Genomic DNA, 20,310 nt, shown 5'->3' with positions numbered 1-20,310 from the left:
ATATATTTTGTGTTGAGATGAGGCAGAGAAGGCTTTGGCTGGAGAAGGCTACAGATAGATAGATAGATAGATAGATAAGATAGAGAGACAGAGAGAGAGAGCAGTAAATGGGGGAATTAAAAAGGACAATGTAAAAGGGAGCCCTCTTTTGCTCTAAAGCCCTTGCACACAGCCCTATGGACTCAGATAATCCAGTTCAAAGCAGATATTGTGGGGTTTTCTGCCTTGATATTCTGGGATTTAGGGCTGTGTGGAAGGGTCCATAGACACTCTTGAGATTATTATTTTTAGTATATTTTGTGTTGAGATGAGGCAGAGAAGGCTTTGGCTAGAGAAGGCTATAGATAGATAGATATAGAGATAGCAGTAAAGGGGAAATCAAAAAGGACAATCTAAGAGGGAGCCCTATTTTTCTCTAAGGCCCTTCCACACAGCCCTAAATCCCAGAATATCAAGGCAGAAAATCCCACATTATCTGAGTGTGGACTCAGATAACCCAGCTCAAAGCAGATATTGTGGGGTTTTCTGCCTTGATGTTGTGGGATGTAGGGCTGTGTGGAAGGGCCCATCAGCAGAGGGAGGGAGGCTTGGGAGGGGAGTAGGCCTGGCCTCGCGGAGGCGGCGCCGCTCGGTTTCCATGGGAACGGGCTGGAAGCCCAGCCAGCGCGCGCATCGCTCTTTTGGCGAGCGGCGTTCCCCCTCGCGCTGCCTTCCTTCGCTGCTGCTGCTGTTGCTCTTGCCGTTGCCGCCGCCATGTTGATGCTGGGCCGAGGGCTGGATGCCCGGTAAGCGCTCCGTGGAAAGGGAAGAGCTAGAAGGAGAGGGAAGCGCGAGCCTCTCCGGGTGGAAGGGATGCGGGGCGACAGTTTAACCCCTTTGGTCGGGCCTTCATCCGAGAGGCCAAAGAGATCTGACTGTCGGCCTTCAGGCCTGTGAGGGAGCCGCCTCTTGCCTGCGCATGCGCCGTGGAGGCTTTCCTCCATCGTATTCCATCTGAACATTAGGAAGAACTTCCTGACTGTGAGAGCCGTTCACCAGTGGAACTCTCTGCCCCGGAGTGTGGTGGAGGCTCCTTCTTTGGAAGCTTTTAAACAGAGGCTGGATGGCCATTTGTCAGGGGTGATTTGAATGCAATATTCCTGCTTCTTGGCAGAATGGGGTTGGACTGGATGGCCCATGAGGGCCAACTCTTTGATTCTATGATTCTATTCGGGTTCCTCTCTGCCCTGTAATAATAACAATGTCGTTTGACGCCCCCGCCAGGGCGCTCAGTGCTATGGGCTCAAGGAAGTTGAGGTTTGGCTGAGAAGGGCAAACATCATGTAAAACTACAACTCCCAGGATTCCGTAGCCATGTCAAATTTATTTATTTATTTATTTGGGGTTCTTTTACCTCGCCCTTCTCACCCCGAAGGGGACTCAGGGCGGCTTACAAAAGCAAAGGCACAATTTGATGCCTGCATCACAAAACAATCATACACATAATTACATCAATTCACAGTTAACAACAGTTCATGCATTATAACCATAAAATCAATAAAACCAATACAAACCCAATTCTTCCTCCTACATGGTCAGCGTTCGCTAACTCATAGTTCTAGTTTTCCGTTCCACTTCGTCAATCCTGTTGGTCTTACTCGCCTGATTGTTTTATTTAATTGCCAGACTGCCCAAAGGCCTGGTCCCATAACCACGTCTTCACCCTCCTCCTGAAGGAGAGGAGGGATGATGATGCCCTGATTTCCCCTGGAAGTGAGTTCCACAGGTGAGGGGCCACCACTGAGATAGCCCTGCTCCTCGTCCCCACCAGTCTCACTTGTGACAGTGGTGGGGTCGAGAAGAGGGCCTCCCCAGATGATCTCAGACTCCGGGGTGGGACGTAGATACGTTCGGACAGATACACTGGACCGGAACCGTACAGGGTTTTGCAGGTCAAAACCAGCACCTTGAATTGTACTCAGAACTGAACCGGCAGCCAGTGGAGCTGGCACAGCAGGGGGGTGGTATGCTCCCTGTATGTCGCTCCGGTGAGCAGTCTCGCTGCTGCTCGCTGGACTAGTTGAAGTTTCCGAACAGTCGTCAAGGGCAACCCCACGTAGAGAGCGTTGCAGTAGTCTATTCGGGATGTAACAAGAGCCAGATCAGACTTCCCAAGGTACGGGCGCAACTGGTGCACAAGTTTTAATTGCGCAAAAGCTCTCCCAGCCACCGCTGAGACCTGGGGTTCCAGGCTCAGCGATGAGTCCAGGATCACACCCAAGCTGCAAACCTGCGTCATCAGGGGGAGTGCAACCCCATCCAGCACAGGCTGTAACCCTATACCCTGTTCGGCCTTATGACTGACCAGTAGGATCTCTGACTTGTCTGGATTCAATTTCAATTTGTTAGCTCTCATCCAGTCCGACACAGCAGCTAGACTCCGATTCAAGGTCTGGACAGCCTCCTTGGTGACAGGCGAGAAGGAGTGACATATCTGGACATCATCTGCGTAGAGATAACATCTCAGTCCGACAACTCCACTGACTCCTAATACATTTCAAAAATAAATGGCATTTGTCTTTTTTCAATGTTTATTAGGTTATATGCTCCATCATTTTGTATTATTATATGTATGATATATATTTTGTATTATTTGTATCAGATGTTTGCCTTTTTATGTGTATATTGCCCTGAGTCCTTCCAGGGAGAGGGCAGTCTAGAAACAGATTATTATTATTATTATTATTATTATTATTATTATTATTATTATTATTATAAAATACTTATTCAGCTATATCCATTATTAATATGGTACATTTTATATCTAAATGTCTGTTTTTAACTTCACTTTAAACAAGCAAAGATTAAACTGCAGGTATTCTCAACTTTGTAGCCTGATATCATGTTCTCTCCTTCTTTGGAAGCTTTTAAACAGAGGCTGGATGGCCATCTGTCAGGGGTGGTTTGAATGCAATATTCCTGCTTCTTGGCAGGGGGTTGGACTGGATGGCCCATGAGGTCTCTTCCAACTCTTTGATTCTATGATTCTCTGACCTTTCTGTTTTAACTTTTTTTGTCTAGGGACAATCAGACAAAACAAGCACGAGAAGCTGTAACAAATGTGGAAAAACATTTTGGAGAACTGTGTCAAATATTTGCAGGCTATGTACGAAAAACCGCCAGACTACGAGACAAAGCAGATCTTCTAGTAAACGAGATACATGCATACGCAGCTACAGAGACCCCAAATTTAAAGCTTGGGCTGAAAAATTTTGCAAATGAGTTTTCCAAACTTCAGGATTATCGCCAGGCAGAGGTATATAATTTAATTTGCACACTTTGTTGTGTAATATTAGTATCTCAAGTTATTGACTATTTTTTGTGTGCATTCCTTTAAGCAGTTTAGACTGAACAGATGGAATCAATAATAAAGTCCCTGTTACAACATTCCAATATTTGCAAAAAGAAATGGATGAGTGTGAAGCAATGAGCAAGTTGACGAGCTTTTAACGTTGATTTCTGTGTTGTTCTGAATCCAACACTAGGAAACAACAATATCTGTTAATAAATCAACCAGAGCAAACTCTTTAAGATATAACAATTGCTTTTTCTTCTACTAATGACAAGGTATTTTTCAATTTTGCTGCATCTACACAAATCAAACTTTTATCATGAAACATTATCTGGCCCAGTTGATGAAGCTAATAGTATGTTGTATCTTAAATTCCCGTTCATTTGATTTTGATGGATTAATGGAAAAAGAAATGAGAAACTATTGAACATAGTTCTCCTTCTATGTGTTGTTGTTGTTCATTCGTTCAGTTGTCTCCGACTCTTTGTGACCTCATGGACCAGCCCACGCCAGAGCTCCCTGTCGCTGTCACCACCCCCAGCTCCTTCAAGGTCAGTCCAGTCACTTCAAGGATGCCATCCATCCATCTTGCCCTTGGTCGGCCCCTCTTCCTTTTGCCTTCCACTTTCCCCACCATAATTGTCTTCTCTAGGCTTTCCTGTCTCCTCATGATGTGGCCAAAGTACTTCAGCTTTGTCTCTAGTATCCTTCCCTCCAGTGAGCAGTCGGGCTTTATTTCCTGGAGGATGGACTGGTTGGATCTTCTCACAGTCCAAGGCACTCTCAGCACTTTCCTCCAACACCACAGCTCAAAAGCATCAATCTTCCTTCGCTCAGCCTTCCCTAAGGTCCAGCTCTCTCATCCGTAGGTTACCACAGGGAATACCATGGCTTTGACTAGGCGGATCTTTGTTGCCAGTCTGATGTCTCTACTCTTTACTATTTTATCGAGACTGGACATTGCTCTCCTCCCAAGAAGTAAGCGTCTTCTGATTTCCTGGCCACAGTCTGCATCTGCAGTAATCTTTGCACCTAGAAATACAAAGTCTGTCACGGCCTCCACATTTTCTCCCTCTATTTTCCAGTTGTCAATCATTCTTGTTGCCATAATCTTGGTTTTTTTTATGTTTAGCTGCAACCCAACTTTTGCGCTTTCTTCTTTCACCTTGATTAGAAGGCTCCTCAGCTCCTCCTCGCTTTCGGCCATCAGAGTGGTGTCATCTGCATATCTGAGGTTGTTAATGTTTCTTCCAGCAATTTTTACCCCAGCTTTGCATTCATCAAGTCCCGCACATCGCATTATGTGTTCTGCATACAAGTTAAAAAGGTTGGGTGAGAGGATGCAGCCTTGCCATACGCCTTTCCCAATCTTGAACCAGTCTGTTGTTCCGTGGTCAGTTCTTACTGTTGCTACTTGGTCCTTGTACAGATTCCTCAGGAGAGAGACAAGGTGGCTTGGGATGCCCATCCCACCAAGAACTTGCCACAATTTATTATGATCCACAGAGTCAAAAGCTTTTGAATAGTCAATGAAGCAGAAATAGATGTTTTTCTGAAACTCCCTGCCTTTCTCCATTATCCAGCGGATATTGGCAATCTGGTCTCTCGTTCCTCTGCCTTTTCTAAACCCAGCTTGAACATCTGGCAACTCTCGCTCCATGTATTGCTGGAGTCTTCCTTGCAGGATCTTGAGCATTACCTTATTGGCATGAGAAATAAGGGCCACTGTACCGAAGTTGGAGCAGTCTTTCGCATTTCCCTTTTTTGGTATGGGGATATAAGTTGATTTTTTCCAGTCTGATGGCCATTCTTGTGTTTTCCATATTTGCTGGCAAATGGCATGCATCACCTTGACAGCATCATCTTTTAAGATTTTAAACAGTTCAGCTGGGATCCCGTCGTCTCCTGCTGCCTTGTTGTTAGCAATGCTTCTTAAGGCCCATTCAACCTCACTCCTCAGGATGTCTGGTTCTAATTCATTCACCACACCGTCAAAGCTATCCTCAATATTATTATCCTTCCTATACAGATCTTCTGTATAGTCTCGCCACCTTCTCTTGATCTCTTCAGTTTCTGTTAGGTCCCTGCCATCTTTGTTTCTAATTGTTACCTTTATATATTACATGCATTCTATTGCTACTTTATGTGAATTCTGTATCTGTGTTTGGTACAAATTTTATATATATGATTGTGTTTTTATCTGTGTAATTAATTATATATATTTTATGTTTATGTGTTTTTGACTTTGTTATACCCTGCCTCGAGCCACCTGGAGAGGCGGGTAATAAATCAATTATTATTATTATTATTATTATTATTATTATTACTATTATTACTATCATCATCATCTTAATATTATAAATTAACATATATTTCCTCAGCATTATAAAAAGGCATTTGTCCTGACACCTCAGTTGTTTTGCAATTTAATCTATCACTTAAACATTAATCATCAATATTAAGTAAGGAAATGCACAGTTTAAATATGTGTCGTACTGAGAGCCAGTTTGGTTTCCTTATTCAGAACTTGAGGTATTCTCCAACCATTAATTGTTTTGTCCATTTCCCTGATATTGAAGTTTCATAGCCAAGGTGATTTGTTAAAATTATTGTTCATTACTTCTTCTTACAGGTAGAAAGACTTGAAGCTAAAGTAGTTGAGCCTCTGAAATGTTATGGGACAATCATAAAACTTAAAAGAGTAGGTGATGGATTTTCTTTTTCTTTATATATTTCAAAGTATTTCCTTTCTGAGAAGATAGATCTCGAAGCATCTAAGCATTGTTTTAAGTATAAAAACATCAAATAAATCAGATCTTGTATCTGCAAAAAGAGCATTTGATTACATTTTCCAGACATGAACCTGGTCTTATCCACTGAAGCTAAATGGCATAGAATTCAAAAAAGCCAGGCCTCCTTTTATACAATGGCTACATTTAGTTATTCTATCTTATCTTAATAAAAAAACAAATGGGAAACAGAGACCATTTGAAGTACAAACAAATTAATCCAGAAACTTTTAATTAATGAATTTCCTGGTTTCCAAGCTATGAAACTAACATTACCAACATTATATCACACTGAAATATTAAATTAACTTAAAATCATAATTTTCTTGTGATTACTGTTGTTTCCTTACTTGCACAAAATTGTGATTAAATAGAGACTTCCAGGATTGCTAGCTTGCACTGTAGTAAGATAAATGGCCTATGTGAGTGACATATGTTTTCATTTATTTATTTATTGCCATTAAAGGGAATCTGACATATAAGTAAAAATAGGTCAGTGAATACATTTCTAATTACTAGTTGCTGAAGAACATCAATAGGAAAGAGCTATTGCTTTTATGTGGTGCTTGTGAGTAGCTGGGTTTTTTTAATGTAGGTATATTTAATTTGGAAGCTGTAATGTTTGGGTGCAATATATAATCTAATTTATTAATACTCTAAGTGCATGCCTTTTTATTAGATAAATTTAAACAGCCAAGCCTTTTGGGACAGTGCAGTAAGGCAATAATAGGAAACCCACTTCGCAGATCGGAGCTGACATGGTGTTTTGAGATGGTTTTAAACAACTGATTTTAAAGTAGATATAACTGATTTTAATGTTCGTGTATATTTATAGTTATTTTATGTTCCGGCATTGAATACTTGCCGCATATATGTTGTGCTCCGCCCTGAGTCCCCTTTGGGGTGAGAAGGGCGGAATATAAATGTTTCAAATAAATAATAAATACTGTGTTGATTAGACTAGTACATTAGTTATCAAGAACTCTCAAGTTTTTTAATCTGTACCTTTATACATTGTATAGTTTTAAAAGTTGTGAACGGATTCGGATCTCAGTCTTGAAATAAAAACAAGGTAGAAATAAGAACAATAGTAATAATATTGTCTGAAACACTCTGTTGCAACCCAGATTCTATCTTATGAATATAATTGCAGGAGGATCTCAAAGCAACGTTAACGGCAAGGAATCGAGAAGCAAAACAGTTGTCTCAGCTTGAAAGGACACGCCAGCGAAATCCATCAGATCGGCACATTATTGTATCTTTTGCACACAACTAAGTAACAAGTAGACTGTTTACTTTTAAAACAGTGTGTGTGTGTGTGCATGCAGGAAATCCCTTCACAGCCACTTGTCATCTCTCCAAATATTCTGTGGTTGTTTAGAAGGAATTATCAAACAGTGAGGCTCTTGAAAAAAAAGGCTAGAATCTTTTCTTCCTACTATTTTATTGAAAGCTGATTTTTTTTCTTTAAAAAGTAAAACAAGCAATTATTTCTATGAATGTCTTATAAAACCCAGTATATATGACTTTGTGTACTTTAAATATCTCAAAAAACATTTTCCTTAATTTGGTACTCTTTCCGTCACTGCTAAATACAGTCTCAGGTAGGTCTTCTATTAGAGAAAACACAAAAGTTTAGCACGGATACTTTTACTTTATTTATTTATTTGTACTCTTCTGGGTGAGTGGATCGTACACCAGCTGTATCTTTATTATAATTGGTTGCTGTCGTGCAGAGAGATGTTATTGGTTGCTGTTCATTAAAAATTCATTACTGCTAAAAACTTTTGATCCAGCGAAACAATAAAACGTAGGAAGTGAAAAGTCTGGTATTATTTTCAGTTCTACTCTTTCTTGTTTCACTAGATAAAATGTTTTTTGCATTATTGGATTCTTCATGAACTATCATGTTTTTTTAAAAAAAAATCTTTTGACAAATGAAATGAAATAGCCTTTCACTTCCTCTCTGGAATATAAGAAAGTAGTGTAATGTCAAGCAACAATGAAGCTTATTGTTTCTTCCATGCATGCAATGATGTTTTCCATACGCTACTGTCCTTCGCTGTTCACACTTCCTCTTAGTGTTTAAAATTCCTCATCAAAAACTACCCTTAGTATACTATAACCACACCAGCCATTTGTAGTAAATAGCTGTTTTCAATACTAGTTTATAATGTAATCATAAACCTTTAAAGTCCTAAGTTTTTGCATTTACCTAATGATATTTCTTCCATCATTTTCCTTTCTGTTTCCTCTGCAACATGTTATAATTCTGTCAGCGTCTTTGTGTTTTTATCTTCTGTGCTACCTTTGGAGTGTTTTTTTTTTCTGCAGCATGCTTGATCTTGAAACCAACTCACCTTTCTAAACTTACTTCTTCTGTATTTAAACTATCTATTATTAGTTATCTTTGTGATTTGTGCAGGAGCCTTCTCTGCACTATTCTATTCTCAACTTTAAGATCACTTAATGCAGAAAGATGAATCTATTGCTGACAGCTAGTTTTATCTGTATTGTATTTTAAAGTTGGTTGTATTGTTTTAATCTACTGCTGTAAACCGCTCCAAGCCAAATTGGGAGTGGCGGTATACAAGTCAAATAAATACATAAATAAATAAATCTACATGTGATCTGTGTTTTAAAATTGAGCAGTTTTATTTTATGTGTGTTAGTAGTGGTTACTGTTGTAATTTCCTGTGTTACTGTTTTATATTTATGTACCATTTTATGTTGTATGCTTCACCTTGGAGTGCCTTTGTAAGCTGCCCCAAGTCCTTTAGGGAGATGGTGGTGGGATAAAAAAAAGTTTATTATTTATATTATTTATTATAGATTATTCTGTACTTGAAAATCTTCTGTACTTGAGAATTTCTGAATGAATGGTTCTTCTTTCAGTTAATGTTTAATTGTTCTTCTTTCAGTTAATGTTTAAAACCATACACATAAAACCTGATTACATTTCTGAAATATTATCCTAGAAAAGAAGCTGCCGGTGGCGCAATGGGTTAAACCCTTGTGCCAACAGGACTGAAGACCAACAGGTCAGAGGTTCAAATCTGGGGAGAGTGTGGATGAGCTCACTCTGTCAGCTCCAGCTCCCCATGCGGGGACATGAGAGAAGTCTCCCACAAGGATGGTAAAACATCAAAACATTTGGGCATCCCCTGGGCAACGTCCGTGCAGATGGCTAATTCTCTCACACCAGAAGTGACTTGCAGTTTCTCAAGTTGCTTCTGACACACGCAAACACACACAAAAAAATCCTAGAAAAAAATGTGTAAACCCATTTCCAGAAAACTTCTCATAATGTTTTCCCTATAGCATCCTACCAGCTTTCTGCTGCACATTCACAATTAACTTGAAACAATAACAAAACTTCATTAGGGTATTAGTAACTTAGCATACGTTTCATAAGGTCTGCTATGTTTCTCAAATCTTAAGAAACATATTTCAGTAGATAATTACTTTATTTTGGTAAATGAAAATTGTTGTAATTTCCATTTGAGTACAACCTAATACATTCTAAATAAAAGTTAAAAGCTACCATGTATTTAAGAAATAATTTATTATTTATTTACATTTTAAGGCTGAAAGTGAATTACAGAGAGCTTCACTAGATGCCACTCGAACAACTAGACATTTGGAAGAAACCATTGACAACTTTGAAAAACAAAAAATAAAAGACATAAAGGTTTGTATTTAGTTCAGCTATAAAGCAATAGCCCTAGATTATCTGAAATACATATTGATTGGGTTGTCAGAACAATTTGCAGTCAAATCTATTAAGATGCATGGACCAACCTACTCACATATAGAAGGTTATTGCACAGAGCATTTGTCATGAGAACCTAAGAGAACATTAGTGGATTTCACAGATAGCATGCAATTCTGTAAAATGGGTGGTGGTGGTGGTGAAACAGTGTTCATTGAAGGCAAGCTCCTTTTAAGACCATCAGATAAATGTTTTTCCTGGTTTTTCCATTTTATAGATAAAATGAGATGTTAGTTTGATGCTGAATGGAAGGGGCTAACACAGCCTTCCCTAAACTGATGCTTTCCAGATGGGTCACTTCACAAGCTCACATCATCTCCACTCAACATGGCCTGTTGGCAGTCTGGCTTTTGACAATGGCAGCAAGCCATGCACTGTTTAATTACAGTAATAGACTTGTAATCCAATTTTAATGTTTTCAGGTCATGCATATCCTACTAATTCTACCAAATTCTAAGTACCTGGACAAACTGAGCAGTAACCGCTCACCAAGAATAGCTTTGGGTAGACCAGGGCTTGGGAAATTGGCCCTTCAGGTGTTGACCTCCAGTGGCATGCCTTGATTTATTGGGTAGTTCATTAAAATCTGGAAGGCTGGATATTCCCTATCAGATGAATACTAGTCCATAGTTGTACATTCATAATGGGGAATACTTCTAGCATGGGGGCAGAGATTACAGTGGGGGTTGCCATCTTGGATGGAAGTTCACAAATCTGGCTCAATGAAGGAATAAGGGTTGGTTTCAGATGAAAGAGAAATGACTTCCTACAAGAAGACCTTGTGCTCTAACTGTGCAGGTGCTACTATATATAAACCATATGTAAACCTTCTTCAATGTAACCAATCTACATCATGATAATTCATGTACAGATTGCCATTAAACTATATCAGTAACTAGAGAAAAATGGCAACTAACATGTAACTTTTTATCTTATTTTCAGAACATATTTTCAGAATTTATAACAATTGAAATGCTCTTCCATGGAAAAGCCTTAGAAATTTACACTGCTGCCTTCCAGAGTATACAAAATATTGATGAGAATGAAGACTTACAGGTAAGAGACCAGCTGCATTGCATGCAAGGTTGCACTGTAGAAACATCATGACCGTAAGCCAGACAGGTATATTTCTGCACGGTTTCATGCAATATTGAATTCAAAACTTTTTTCTGTAGCTCCTGTGGTTTTCACACAATTGGGTCTATTGTTCAGTAAACATGTTTGAGAATGCCAGCAGTGTATGTAGTTGTAGTCTTTTAGTGACTTATCAGATTGCTTAAAATAAGAATATTTTGAAATAAACTAAATATTACATGCAGTGTTGCCCCAGCAGACCTCTGCATAAATATATATAACAAACAGGTTCCTCCTAACCTTTATTTTTCCAATCTAAATTTGTTCTGGGAGGTTGTTCAATCCACCCAAATCTATCCTGCTAACATAAGCTGTTCATTTTCCTATTGAATACACCCTGTAGCATTATAAATTAGGATGTCCTTCGAAGGACATTTCAGAAGTAATATATTATTTTAGATTTTAAAAACTGCTTTAAATATAAGGATATGGGCAGAAAAGTGATACAGAAATGGTCCTTGTAACACATATTTTATAAACATTAGTTTAATGTATATTCTGAATGAAAACTTGTTTAAACAGGTGTTTCGGAGTTCACTATATCCACCAGACCATCAATCACGTTTGGACATTGTACGTGCCAATTCAAAGTCTCCTCTTGAGAGAACTAGTTCATCCAAACATTGCACTGGAATTGTTCAGGTAGGATAGAAAGTTTGAATACTTTCCTATGTTGCATTCTTTGAATTTCCTCAAGAGTATAAGCTGGCTCTTGTTTCTTAAAATGAACTGTAAACACAGGAATGCTCAAAAGATATATAGCATGACTGTTTCTCCAGAACTTCTCAAAAGTTGCTGTGCATATCTAGCTGCCTTAACATCAGGATGAATGTGTTTCCATGCTTCCATAACCAAGACAGCTATCTTCATGGATCCTGAGTTATTAGTATTGATACAAAAAATGAACTTTAAGTTTCTTGTGAAGTGAAACACCAAATCAGTCATTGCCGAGTGTGTACAACACAATGAGAGAAACACAGAAATAAAAGTGTTGTGTGTATGTGCCATTGTATCGAAGATGGGAAAGGGTTTTCTTTTTCCCTATCTACTGAGAAAGATAAGATCTATTTAGATCTCTGCTTTCAAAGTATTTTTGCTTTCTCTATCAGGGCAGAGAATGTTCTTTCTTTAAGAATGGTGTAGGAGGCCATGTGAAATTCAGACATATACTTCATGCTGTCCACAGGTTCTCCAGCCCCTTTCCATGATTACTTTCCTCCAATAGACCATATTTTTTCCTTTCTTCAAAAATCATGTTTTCAATGTAAAGTACTAGGTTTTCAGAATGTAAAGTACATAACTGCTTTCATGAAGCTTAATTCTATTTTCTCTTTAACCTAATTATCGAAATACTCTTGAATTGTTACATGCTCTGGTAGCAGATTTCAAGAAATCGGTTGAAAAAGGATGAAGACGAGGAAGACGAAGATTATGAGGATGAGGACGAGGATGAAGATGAGGAACTAGAAAGCACCAAGGAGGAAAGATAGTATTTGTCACCGGAATGTTTTCCCTGCTTTTTATTGTATTGATACTTGTTATTTAGATAGAAATCAGTCTGCCAAATATATTTCAATTAAAAGAACTGTCTACTTTAAGAAATACATTTGTTACTTGGCCACCTTGCAATTTCTTGATGCCTTGACGTTTAAAGGAATTATTGCCTTGGACATTAAATGCAAGTTGTATTAATGATTCTTTAATAAATCCGCATAAGGTGAGTAAGCAAGTTTGAGTTTATGATAGAAGTAGGGAGGGGAATTGTGTGGCCTTACATAGGATATTGGACCACAGCCCTAACTAACTTAGCCAATTGTGAGAAATACTGGAAGTTTAAATCCAGCATGTGGAGAGATGTATGTTTTTCAGAGTATTAGTATTCTTTTTTGTTTTTTAAAAAAATGTACATACACAATGGAACAATTTTCTAGTTTCCTTTAAAATTTTAGGCCAGTATATCATTTCTACATCTTCATTTGTAGCTTGCAGTTTGATTATGGAAGTCAGTTTAACAACTGATTCAAATACCATATTGGGTACTTGTGAAGGTGAATTCCAAGAGTAGGATTCCACATAATCAACTTTTCAACAGCCCAGAATGCACCTTCACTATCTATCTATCTATCTATCTATCTATCTATCTATCTATCTATCTATCTATACATATAATAAAAGTCAAAGTTTGTATGCGGCGGACAAAAGTGTGGCGGTGCGACGGGAGGAGTATGTGCCAGCGTTCTGATTGGCTGCCGCTGTGGTGCTATTTGCATATGGTCTCTGATTGGCCAGCTTCAAGAGGAGCCCCTGGTGGAGAAAAGGGTTCATGACAGAAACGGAGACATGAGAGAAGGAAATTTGCATATGGTCTCTGATTGGCCAGCCTCAATTCCAAGATTCCGAGATGACAAAGAGAGGAAAGGAAAAGGCCAGAGGGGGCTGCGTCAGAACATTACCAATACAGACCAGATTTGGCACACAGAGCCCCCATGACCCACTCTACATCCTACTGCAGTTTGGAGGAGGATGAACCATGGATGATGGGACTTGCAGTACCATCACTCACATTCTGAGACCGCAGTTAACCTCACCCAATGACTGATCAGGACCAAACTTGGCACATAGAATTCTCATGACCCACTTTACATTCTGGTGTGGTTTGGCTGGGGATGGACCATGGATTATGGGACTTGCAGTACCTTTGCTCAATTCTTGAGACCACTGCAACCCTCATCCAATTACCGATAAAGACCAAACTTGGCACACTAAGTCTCCATGATGCTTTCTACATCCTGGTGCAGTTTGGAGGAGAATGCACCATGGACGATGGGACTTACAATACCTGCACTCCCTTCCTAACTGCCAACAATGATGGATCAGGACCACAATTTACACAGAGAGCCCCATGACCCACTCTACATCCTGTTGCAGTTTGGAGGAGGATGGACCACAGATGATGGGACTGACAGTACCTTCACTAACTTCCTGAGACCACTGCGAGCCATATAAATAACTGATAAAGACCAAACTTGATATACAATTCCTTTCTCTAATAACCCGGGCAGCGCCGGGTCCCCAAGCTAGTAAGTATTAAACATGGCATTCTGTGTGTTGGTGATGGAAAACAGTAACTAAGTGGAAGAGGTATGTTAGTTGCCCTCCTAAAGAACCGCTAAACATAGGGGGAGAAGAAAATGGGATCCCATGGACATTAGGCAAAGCTGCAGATAAAAACCACAGCCTGTCACTTTAATGTATTAGGCCTCCGACCTAAATCCAGACCTTTGTCTAGAAAGCCAAGAGATGCAAAACAGAAAATATAGTGGACTTGGAAGGAAATCTGATTTATACTATTTATAAATAGTTTCTATATAACCTTAAAATTTTTCAGTTGCCTGCCTCTGGCAAAAAAAAATCCATGTTGATCATAGAATTCACATCACCAGTTTTTTCTGATTTCTGTTAAATCTCCAGGTGGCTAGGCATATTTGGATGTTGAAGGGGTTCCTGCATTAACAAATCCTGGTGTTCAGGACAGTGCCATTGGGCTGCCAGGGTAGGTACATGAGGTCTGAAAACCAGTTTCCCAAGTCAGTAAGGCACAGTGAGATTGACTTGAGACTTCTTCCTAACCACCTTGAATAAGAGAAAGGGGGAAGTCAAACACAAGAACCTGTGCCACTGGCACTATCGAGCATCCTTTGTGCCTGGACAGGGCAGTCTGGTGGCGCTTGCGATTTGTCAGCAACACTGCACAGAATATGAACCTATCATGTTGGGAAAATACCATGTTTCCACAGTCATGAGTCTCCAGAAAAATTCAACCTAGAAATTGATGATTCCCTGGACACTTTGCACTGAAAAGGATAGGACTGTTCTCTCAGATTATTGGAACAGGAGAAATCTTCCTGTAGAATGAGACTTGATCTATATTTTTAAAGTTGAAATGTGTGGTTGTGCTGTCTGTGGGAATCAGTAGATGTTTCCCCTTGAACAAGGCAGCAAAGTGGAGATCTAGATGGGCCACTCTCAGCTCCAATTCATGCAGTTACCTCCAAGTCCCTGAATCTTCCCGGTCAATGAGGTCCTCAATCCAGAAGACTGGCATTTATACTTACTGTGATTTTGGGGGGCTCACCAAATGGAGAGCCCTTCTGAAGATTAGACAAGTGGGAATACAATGGTACTGTGTGACCTGATATGAAAGGAGCAATAATGTATAGCTATATATTGGGGTCATTGATTGATGTGACTGCAAATACCACTGGGGGGGGGGGGGGACTTGGGTGGAATTTGGGGCAAGGTACAATCTGAAGCATGAGGCTAAGAAATCTAAGGCCATGAAAACACTCAGCTTAGAAAACACTTTGTACCTCTGAATCCAGATCGTTTCATTTCTTCTGAGATGTAAATCATGCTCTTAGCCATATCAGAGCCCCTGGGGGGATGATTGCCATACAAACACCTGGCTTTTCTTACTGTTTATCGAAAAATAATGAGACGGAAACCAATTCCTTCTCACATTTATATCCTGCTAAGTTCCCTGAAAAGACATGTCTTTCACAAGCACATCATCCAGGTATGAGTACAGATGTATGCCCTGCAAACTTAAGTGTGCCACTAAGACCATAAATCGTTTGGCAAATACCCTCAGAGCTGAGGCCAAAGCAAAAGGCAGGGCAGGATGTACAACTGAAAATGATAGCCACCCTAAGGAATCCTGTCTTGGTAATAGGAATGTACAGATATGCTTCCACAAAGTCCAGCAAAATAAGCAAGTATTGTCTTTGTAGTACCAATATCCAGGTCAGCATTTCCATTACCAAACTGTGGCATATTACAAGATCCATCTCTCTGGTTGTTAAAGAGAATCATGCCTTCCACTGGAGGTACCTTAACATCAGAACTTCTGCCTCCATTCTTCAGGGCAGGGGTCATCAAACGTTTTGAGCAGAGGGCCAATTCACAGTCGCTGACTGCTGGGGGGGGGCAGACTATAGATTTGGGGGGAAACAAACAAATGCCTATGCAAATTACAATATTAACAATACTTAAAATGAACAATTTTAACCAACATAAACTTACCAATATTTCAATAAGAATCGTCCTGAATCAATCTGTCAACATTTTGCTTGTGAAACTTAGTGGTTGCTGTCACAGGACGTCCAATTCTGTTTGTCGCACAAGTCAGATTTTCCCACCTCAACATCTTTAAACTTACTCACCCAATGACACATAGTACTCGCATCAACACAATCACCATAAACAGCTTGCATTCTCTGATGAACCTCCTTTGGGGTGACACCTTCCACTGTGAAGAATTCAATAACTGCATGTTGCTTAAGTCACATTGACTGACTATCTGTGCAGGGTTCCATACTTCGCACTTTAACAACACAATTGTTCAATGCTAAGGCTTCCCGCCAAAATGGAATTGTAGAGGAGAGTCTACTGAACAAGCCAATACATGCCGCATACCAGTACCGCCATCTGTTAAGGTACGAAGGTTGAGGCATTATTTTTCATTCAACCCTCGTAGGATTGTTGTGATTTTTTTTTCAAATTGTTTCAGACTTAGGACAAGCCTAAGTCTAAAGTTTGGGGCGGGGGCCTGGTAAATGACCTTGCGGGGCCACATTCAGCCTGTGGCCAGACTGGCCTGAAGAAACAAAGATCCCTTGAACTGTTAAAACCTTGTGATGAAAGGAAAATGACTAAAAGGACCTCTTAGATTAAATGTTCCTATTCCCTTTTTTAGTCATAATGGTTATTTCCTGCTTCTTGTCCCTAGTTTCTAGAATAATGCTTTTAAATGTATTGTTCTCAATTTATTCCTAGAATGTGCATCCACGTCCCAATGCTTAAGTCAGGTAGAGCATCTAGCCATCTTATAACACCACAGATTTTGCTGCAAAGGCAAGGAAGTCTTGGGTAACACCTGCCACAAACTGAAGAGTCCTGTAAATCTTGAAAAAAATCTAAGAGTTTGTAATACAAGTCTTCCCCCTGCAGTATGTCCACTATTTATACAGCATGGCATGTATAAATAGTGAATTAGCTGATGAAGCAGTGATTGCCAAAGCTACTGCCTAAAGTGCCTTCTTCAAAAAAAGTTCTGTTTGCTTTTCTTCAGCCTCCTTGAAAAAAACCTTTTGGGCCAAGGCCCTGAAACCAAGGAGGTGCCAAATGAATTCACAACGGTACCTTAAACTCCTCGATAGCAAGTTTATGTGATGAATAAAACTTCTGAGCCTCCAGAGGGGAAGTCAATTCTGACTTTACTAGTTGTAGAAAGACTGATGAAAAAGATCTCTCTCGCAGAAGACTTGTTGACTTAGGACTAAAGAACTCCTCTCATTCAGCTCAGTCTTCTAGTAGTGGACATTAAGGTCAGCCTTAGATGAGGAAAACCCCAACACTGTTTTGACAATGGGAACGAAATCCTCAGAATGAAATATACAGTAGTTTTATCTTGAGTGGAACCATGATTCCAACCATTCCTCCCTTCTTCACATTCTTAACTCATGTGGGTCCTCCTAGGAGTAAGAAATGAATACTGGAATCACAATCTGAATCTTCAGAGGAATGAATACAAGATTCTGCCTTTCTTTTGCAACTATGAGCAGAAGACAACCTTATCAGAATCTTCATTGTAGGACTGGGATCTCCAATGAGTAGGTCCCAGCAAGAGGGTTTGTAAATAATCCTATCTATGAAATGAGAGGAAAAGAAAGCAAGATTATAGATCTAATCGGACGTCAACAACACATGAGGCAAGCCAGGCAGAAGGAAGAATTGGTCTCTTAAGGTGGTTGAAAAGGAGGAGTCAACAAAGCCTGTTTCAGACATTGTTCTTTCCACCTGTTACTGGAAAGTGGTGGAAGAAACCCAGGTTGTGTGTATTCTCCTCTAGCCAAGAGAAAACCACCTTCATTCTGTAGCATACATGGCCAATAAGGAATAGTTTAGCTTAACCTTATTGCATCATCATCATTCTGCTTATTAAAACATGCAGATCTGTATCAGACATGATTTGCAATACAAAATAATGGACTGCAGGATGCTGGATGAATATGCTATCCAATCTCCCTCGCATTGCTTAAACTCAGGAGAATTCTGAATATTAAGTTAAAGTCACTTTTGATTGGACTATACTGATTATTCAAATTAAACGGAAAACAAAGCTCAGGATAAGCAAACTATGCAATACCCGTCTATTACCTTAACTAACTACTTAACTCACCCCTCATTTATTTTATGTATCCATGTCCTTTGTAGTTACAGCAAAATGTAATGTGGCAGCCTAAAAAACAACTACACAATATCCCAGAGTACTTGTAAGATATCAGTACAAACACAAAACAATCTATGCGTAATGTCAAAGTGTATTATCAAGAGAACATAAAATATTCTATTTACCAAAATCCCCAGTACAAAGCTCAATTCAGTGGTACACAGAAATCAAAAGGAGCAACCGCTCTCAAACATAACAGTTCTGGGTTTGGATAGGGATTCCACTGAGTATAGGCTTCAGGGATATATTCAATGCAAAAAGTCATATAAACCAAGTAAGTATAGAGTCATGAGGCTATATGTAAGCTGAAGACAATAATGGAGATGAAGCGTCACTCTCAAAACAATCTTCATGGAAAAGATCCAGCTCAAGTCCAGTGAAAAATGGAGCACTGCTTCTCAAAATAAGTCTTCAAAGAAAAGTCCCAATGGCATTCTTTAACAGGGGTGCCCGGGTATTTTTGTACCCTGTTTCGGGGAAAGAGATCCCCTTCTTCAGGAGTTGAAGTAATCAGCAACTCTAGTACTCTGCTAGTAGTAGTCTCGCAGTGTGAATGTACTACTAGCAGAGTCATTTGTTGTAAATACTATCTGGCATGATATAAGAGTCTAGAGTTGCTGATTACTTCAACTCCTGAAGAAGGGGATCTCTTTCCCCGAAACAGGGTACAAAAATACCCGGGCACCCCTGTTAAAGAATGCCATTGGGACTTTTCTTTGAAGACTTATTCTGAGAAGCAGTGCTCCATTTTTCACTGGACTTGAGCTGGATCTTTTCCATGAAGATTGTTTTGAGAGTGACGCTTCATCTCCATTATTGTCTTCAGCTTACATATAGCCTCATGACTCTATACTTACTTGGTTTATATGACTTTTTGCATTGAATATATCCCTGAAGCCTATACTCAGTGGAATCCCTATCCAAACCCAGAACTGTTATGTTTGAGAGCGGTTGCTCCTTTTGATTTCTGTGTACCACTGAATTGAGCTTTGTACTGGGGATTTTGGCAAATAGAATATTTTATGTTCTCTTGATAATACACTTTGACATTACGCATAGATTGTTTTGAGCCTAAAAAACAATCCAAAGCAAGACCATACATATTTCTTAATTAAAGGTAAAGGTTTTCCCCTGACATTAAGTCCAGTAGTGTCCAACTCTGGGGGTTGGTGCTCATCTCCATTGCTAAGCCGAAGAACCGGCATTGTCTGTAGACACCTCCAAGGTCATGTGGCCGGCATGACTGTATGGAGTGCCGTTACCTTCCAGCTGGAGCAATACCTATTGATCTACTCACATTTGCATATTTTCAAACTGCTAGGTTGGCAGTAGCTGGGGCTGACAGCAGGAACTCACGCCGCTCCCCAGATTCAAACCTGTGACCTTTTGGTCAGCAAGTTCAGCAGGTCAGTGCTTTAGCCCACTGCACCATCAGGGATCTTAAAAACGCTGGATACTAAAGTTTCAATGCTCCTCTAGCTATATAGGAAACCCATTTAAATAATGTATATGGTACTAAGAATATTTAATTTAGAATACAATTATGAGCTTTTATAACACTACAATTCAGGGTGGTAATATGTTATCCTTAGCTGCATGTAGTGATGGCTATGCCCACATATACACCACTTCCTCAGAGTGCAGGAATAAGGAAAGGTAAACAAAAATCAAGATGAAAAGTATTTCAAAGCCATTGTGTGTGTGCGCGCGCACCTTCAATAGTATAAGTTTCATAGTGTTTTTTTAAGATAAGCCTTTAAGGTTTTGAGGTTCTTTAAACCCATTATACACATAAAATAGATTGTTATCAATGAAATAATATTATAAGAGCAACTGTTTTAAAGAACAGTTTTGAGCAAGCAGATGATAGTCCTGTTAGCCTTCTGCAACAAATGCCATAAAAATATTTGTGGCGACTTAAGAGTAACCATTTCTTTTTCACATAAACATTTACAGATAACATCCCACTTCACAAGAGACATCATTTAAGAGC

At 39.6% G+C, this 20,310-nt stretch overlaps 1 protein-coding gene across 1 annotated transcript; it reads left to right on the top strand.

Moving 5' to 3' along the window:
- Window positions 1–654: 654 nt before the first annotated feature.
- CIBAR1 (CBY1 interacting BAR domain containing 1) lies at window positions 655–12,751 on the top strand. The gene is made up of 9 exons (XM_067467362.1): window positions 655–785; window positions 3,061–3,295; window positions 5,964–6,032; window positions 7,274–7,375; window positions 7,719–7,724; window positions 9,707–9,811; window positions 10,835–10,948; window positions 11,549–11,668; window positions 12,409–12,751. Exons 1-9 carry the CDS (start codon window positions 754–756, stop codon window positions 12,514–12,516), a joined length of 891 nt encoding a protein of 296 aa, XP_067323463.1. The 5' UTR covers window positions 655–753; the 3' UTR covers window positions 12,517–12,751.
- Window positions 12,752–20,310: the final 7,559 nt, after the last annotated feature.

This window comes from Anolis sagrei, chromosome 4 (genome assembly GCF_037176765.1).
Source record: "Anolis sagrei isolate rAnoSag1 chromosome 4, rAnoSag1.mat, whole genome shotgun sequence".
Classification (NCBI taxonomy): domain Eukaryota; kingdom Metazoa; phylum Chordata; class Lepidosauria; order Squamata; family Dactyloidae; genus Anolis; species Anolis sagrei.
This window is presented reverse-complemented; position numbering and strand designations above follow the sequence as displayed.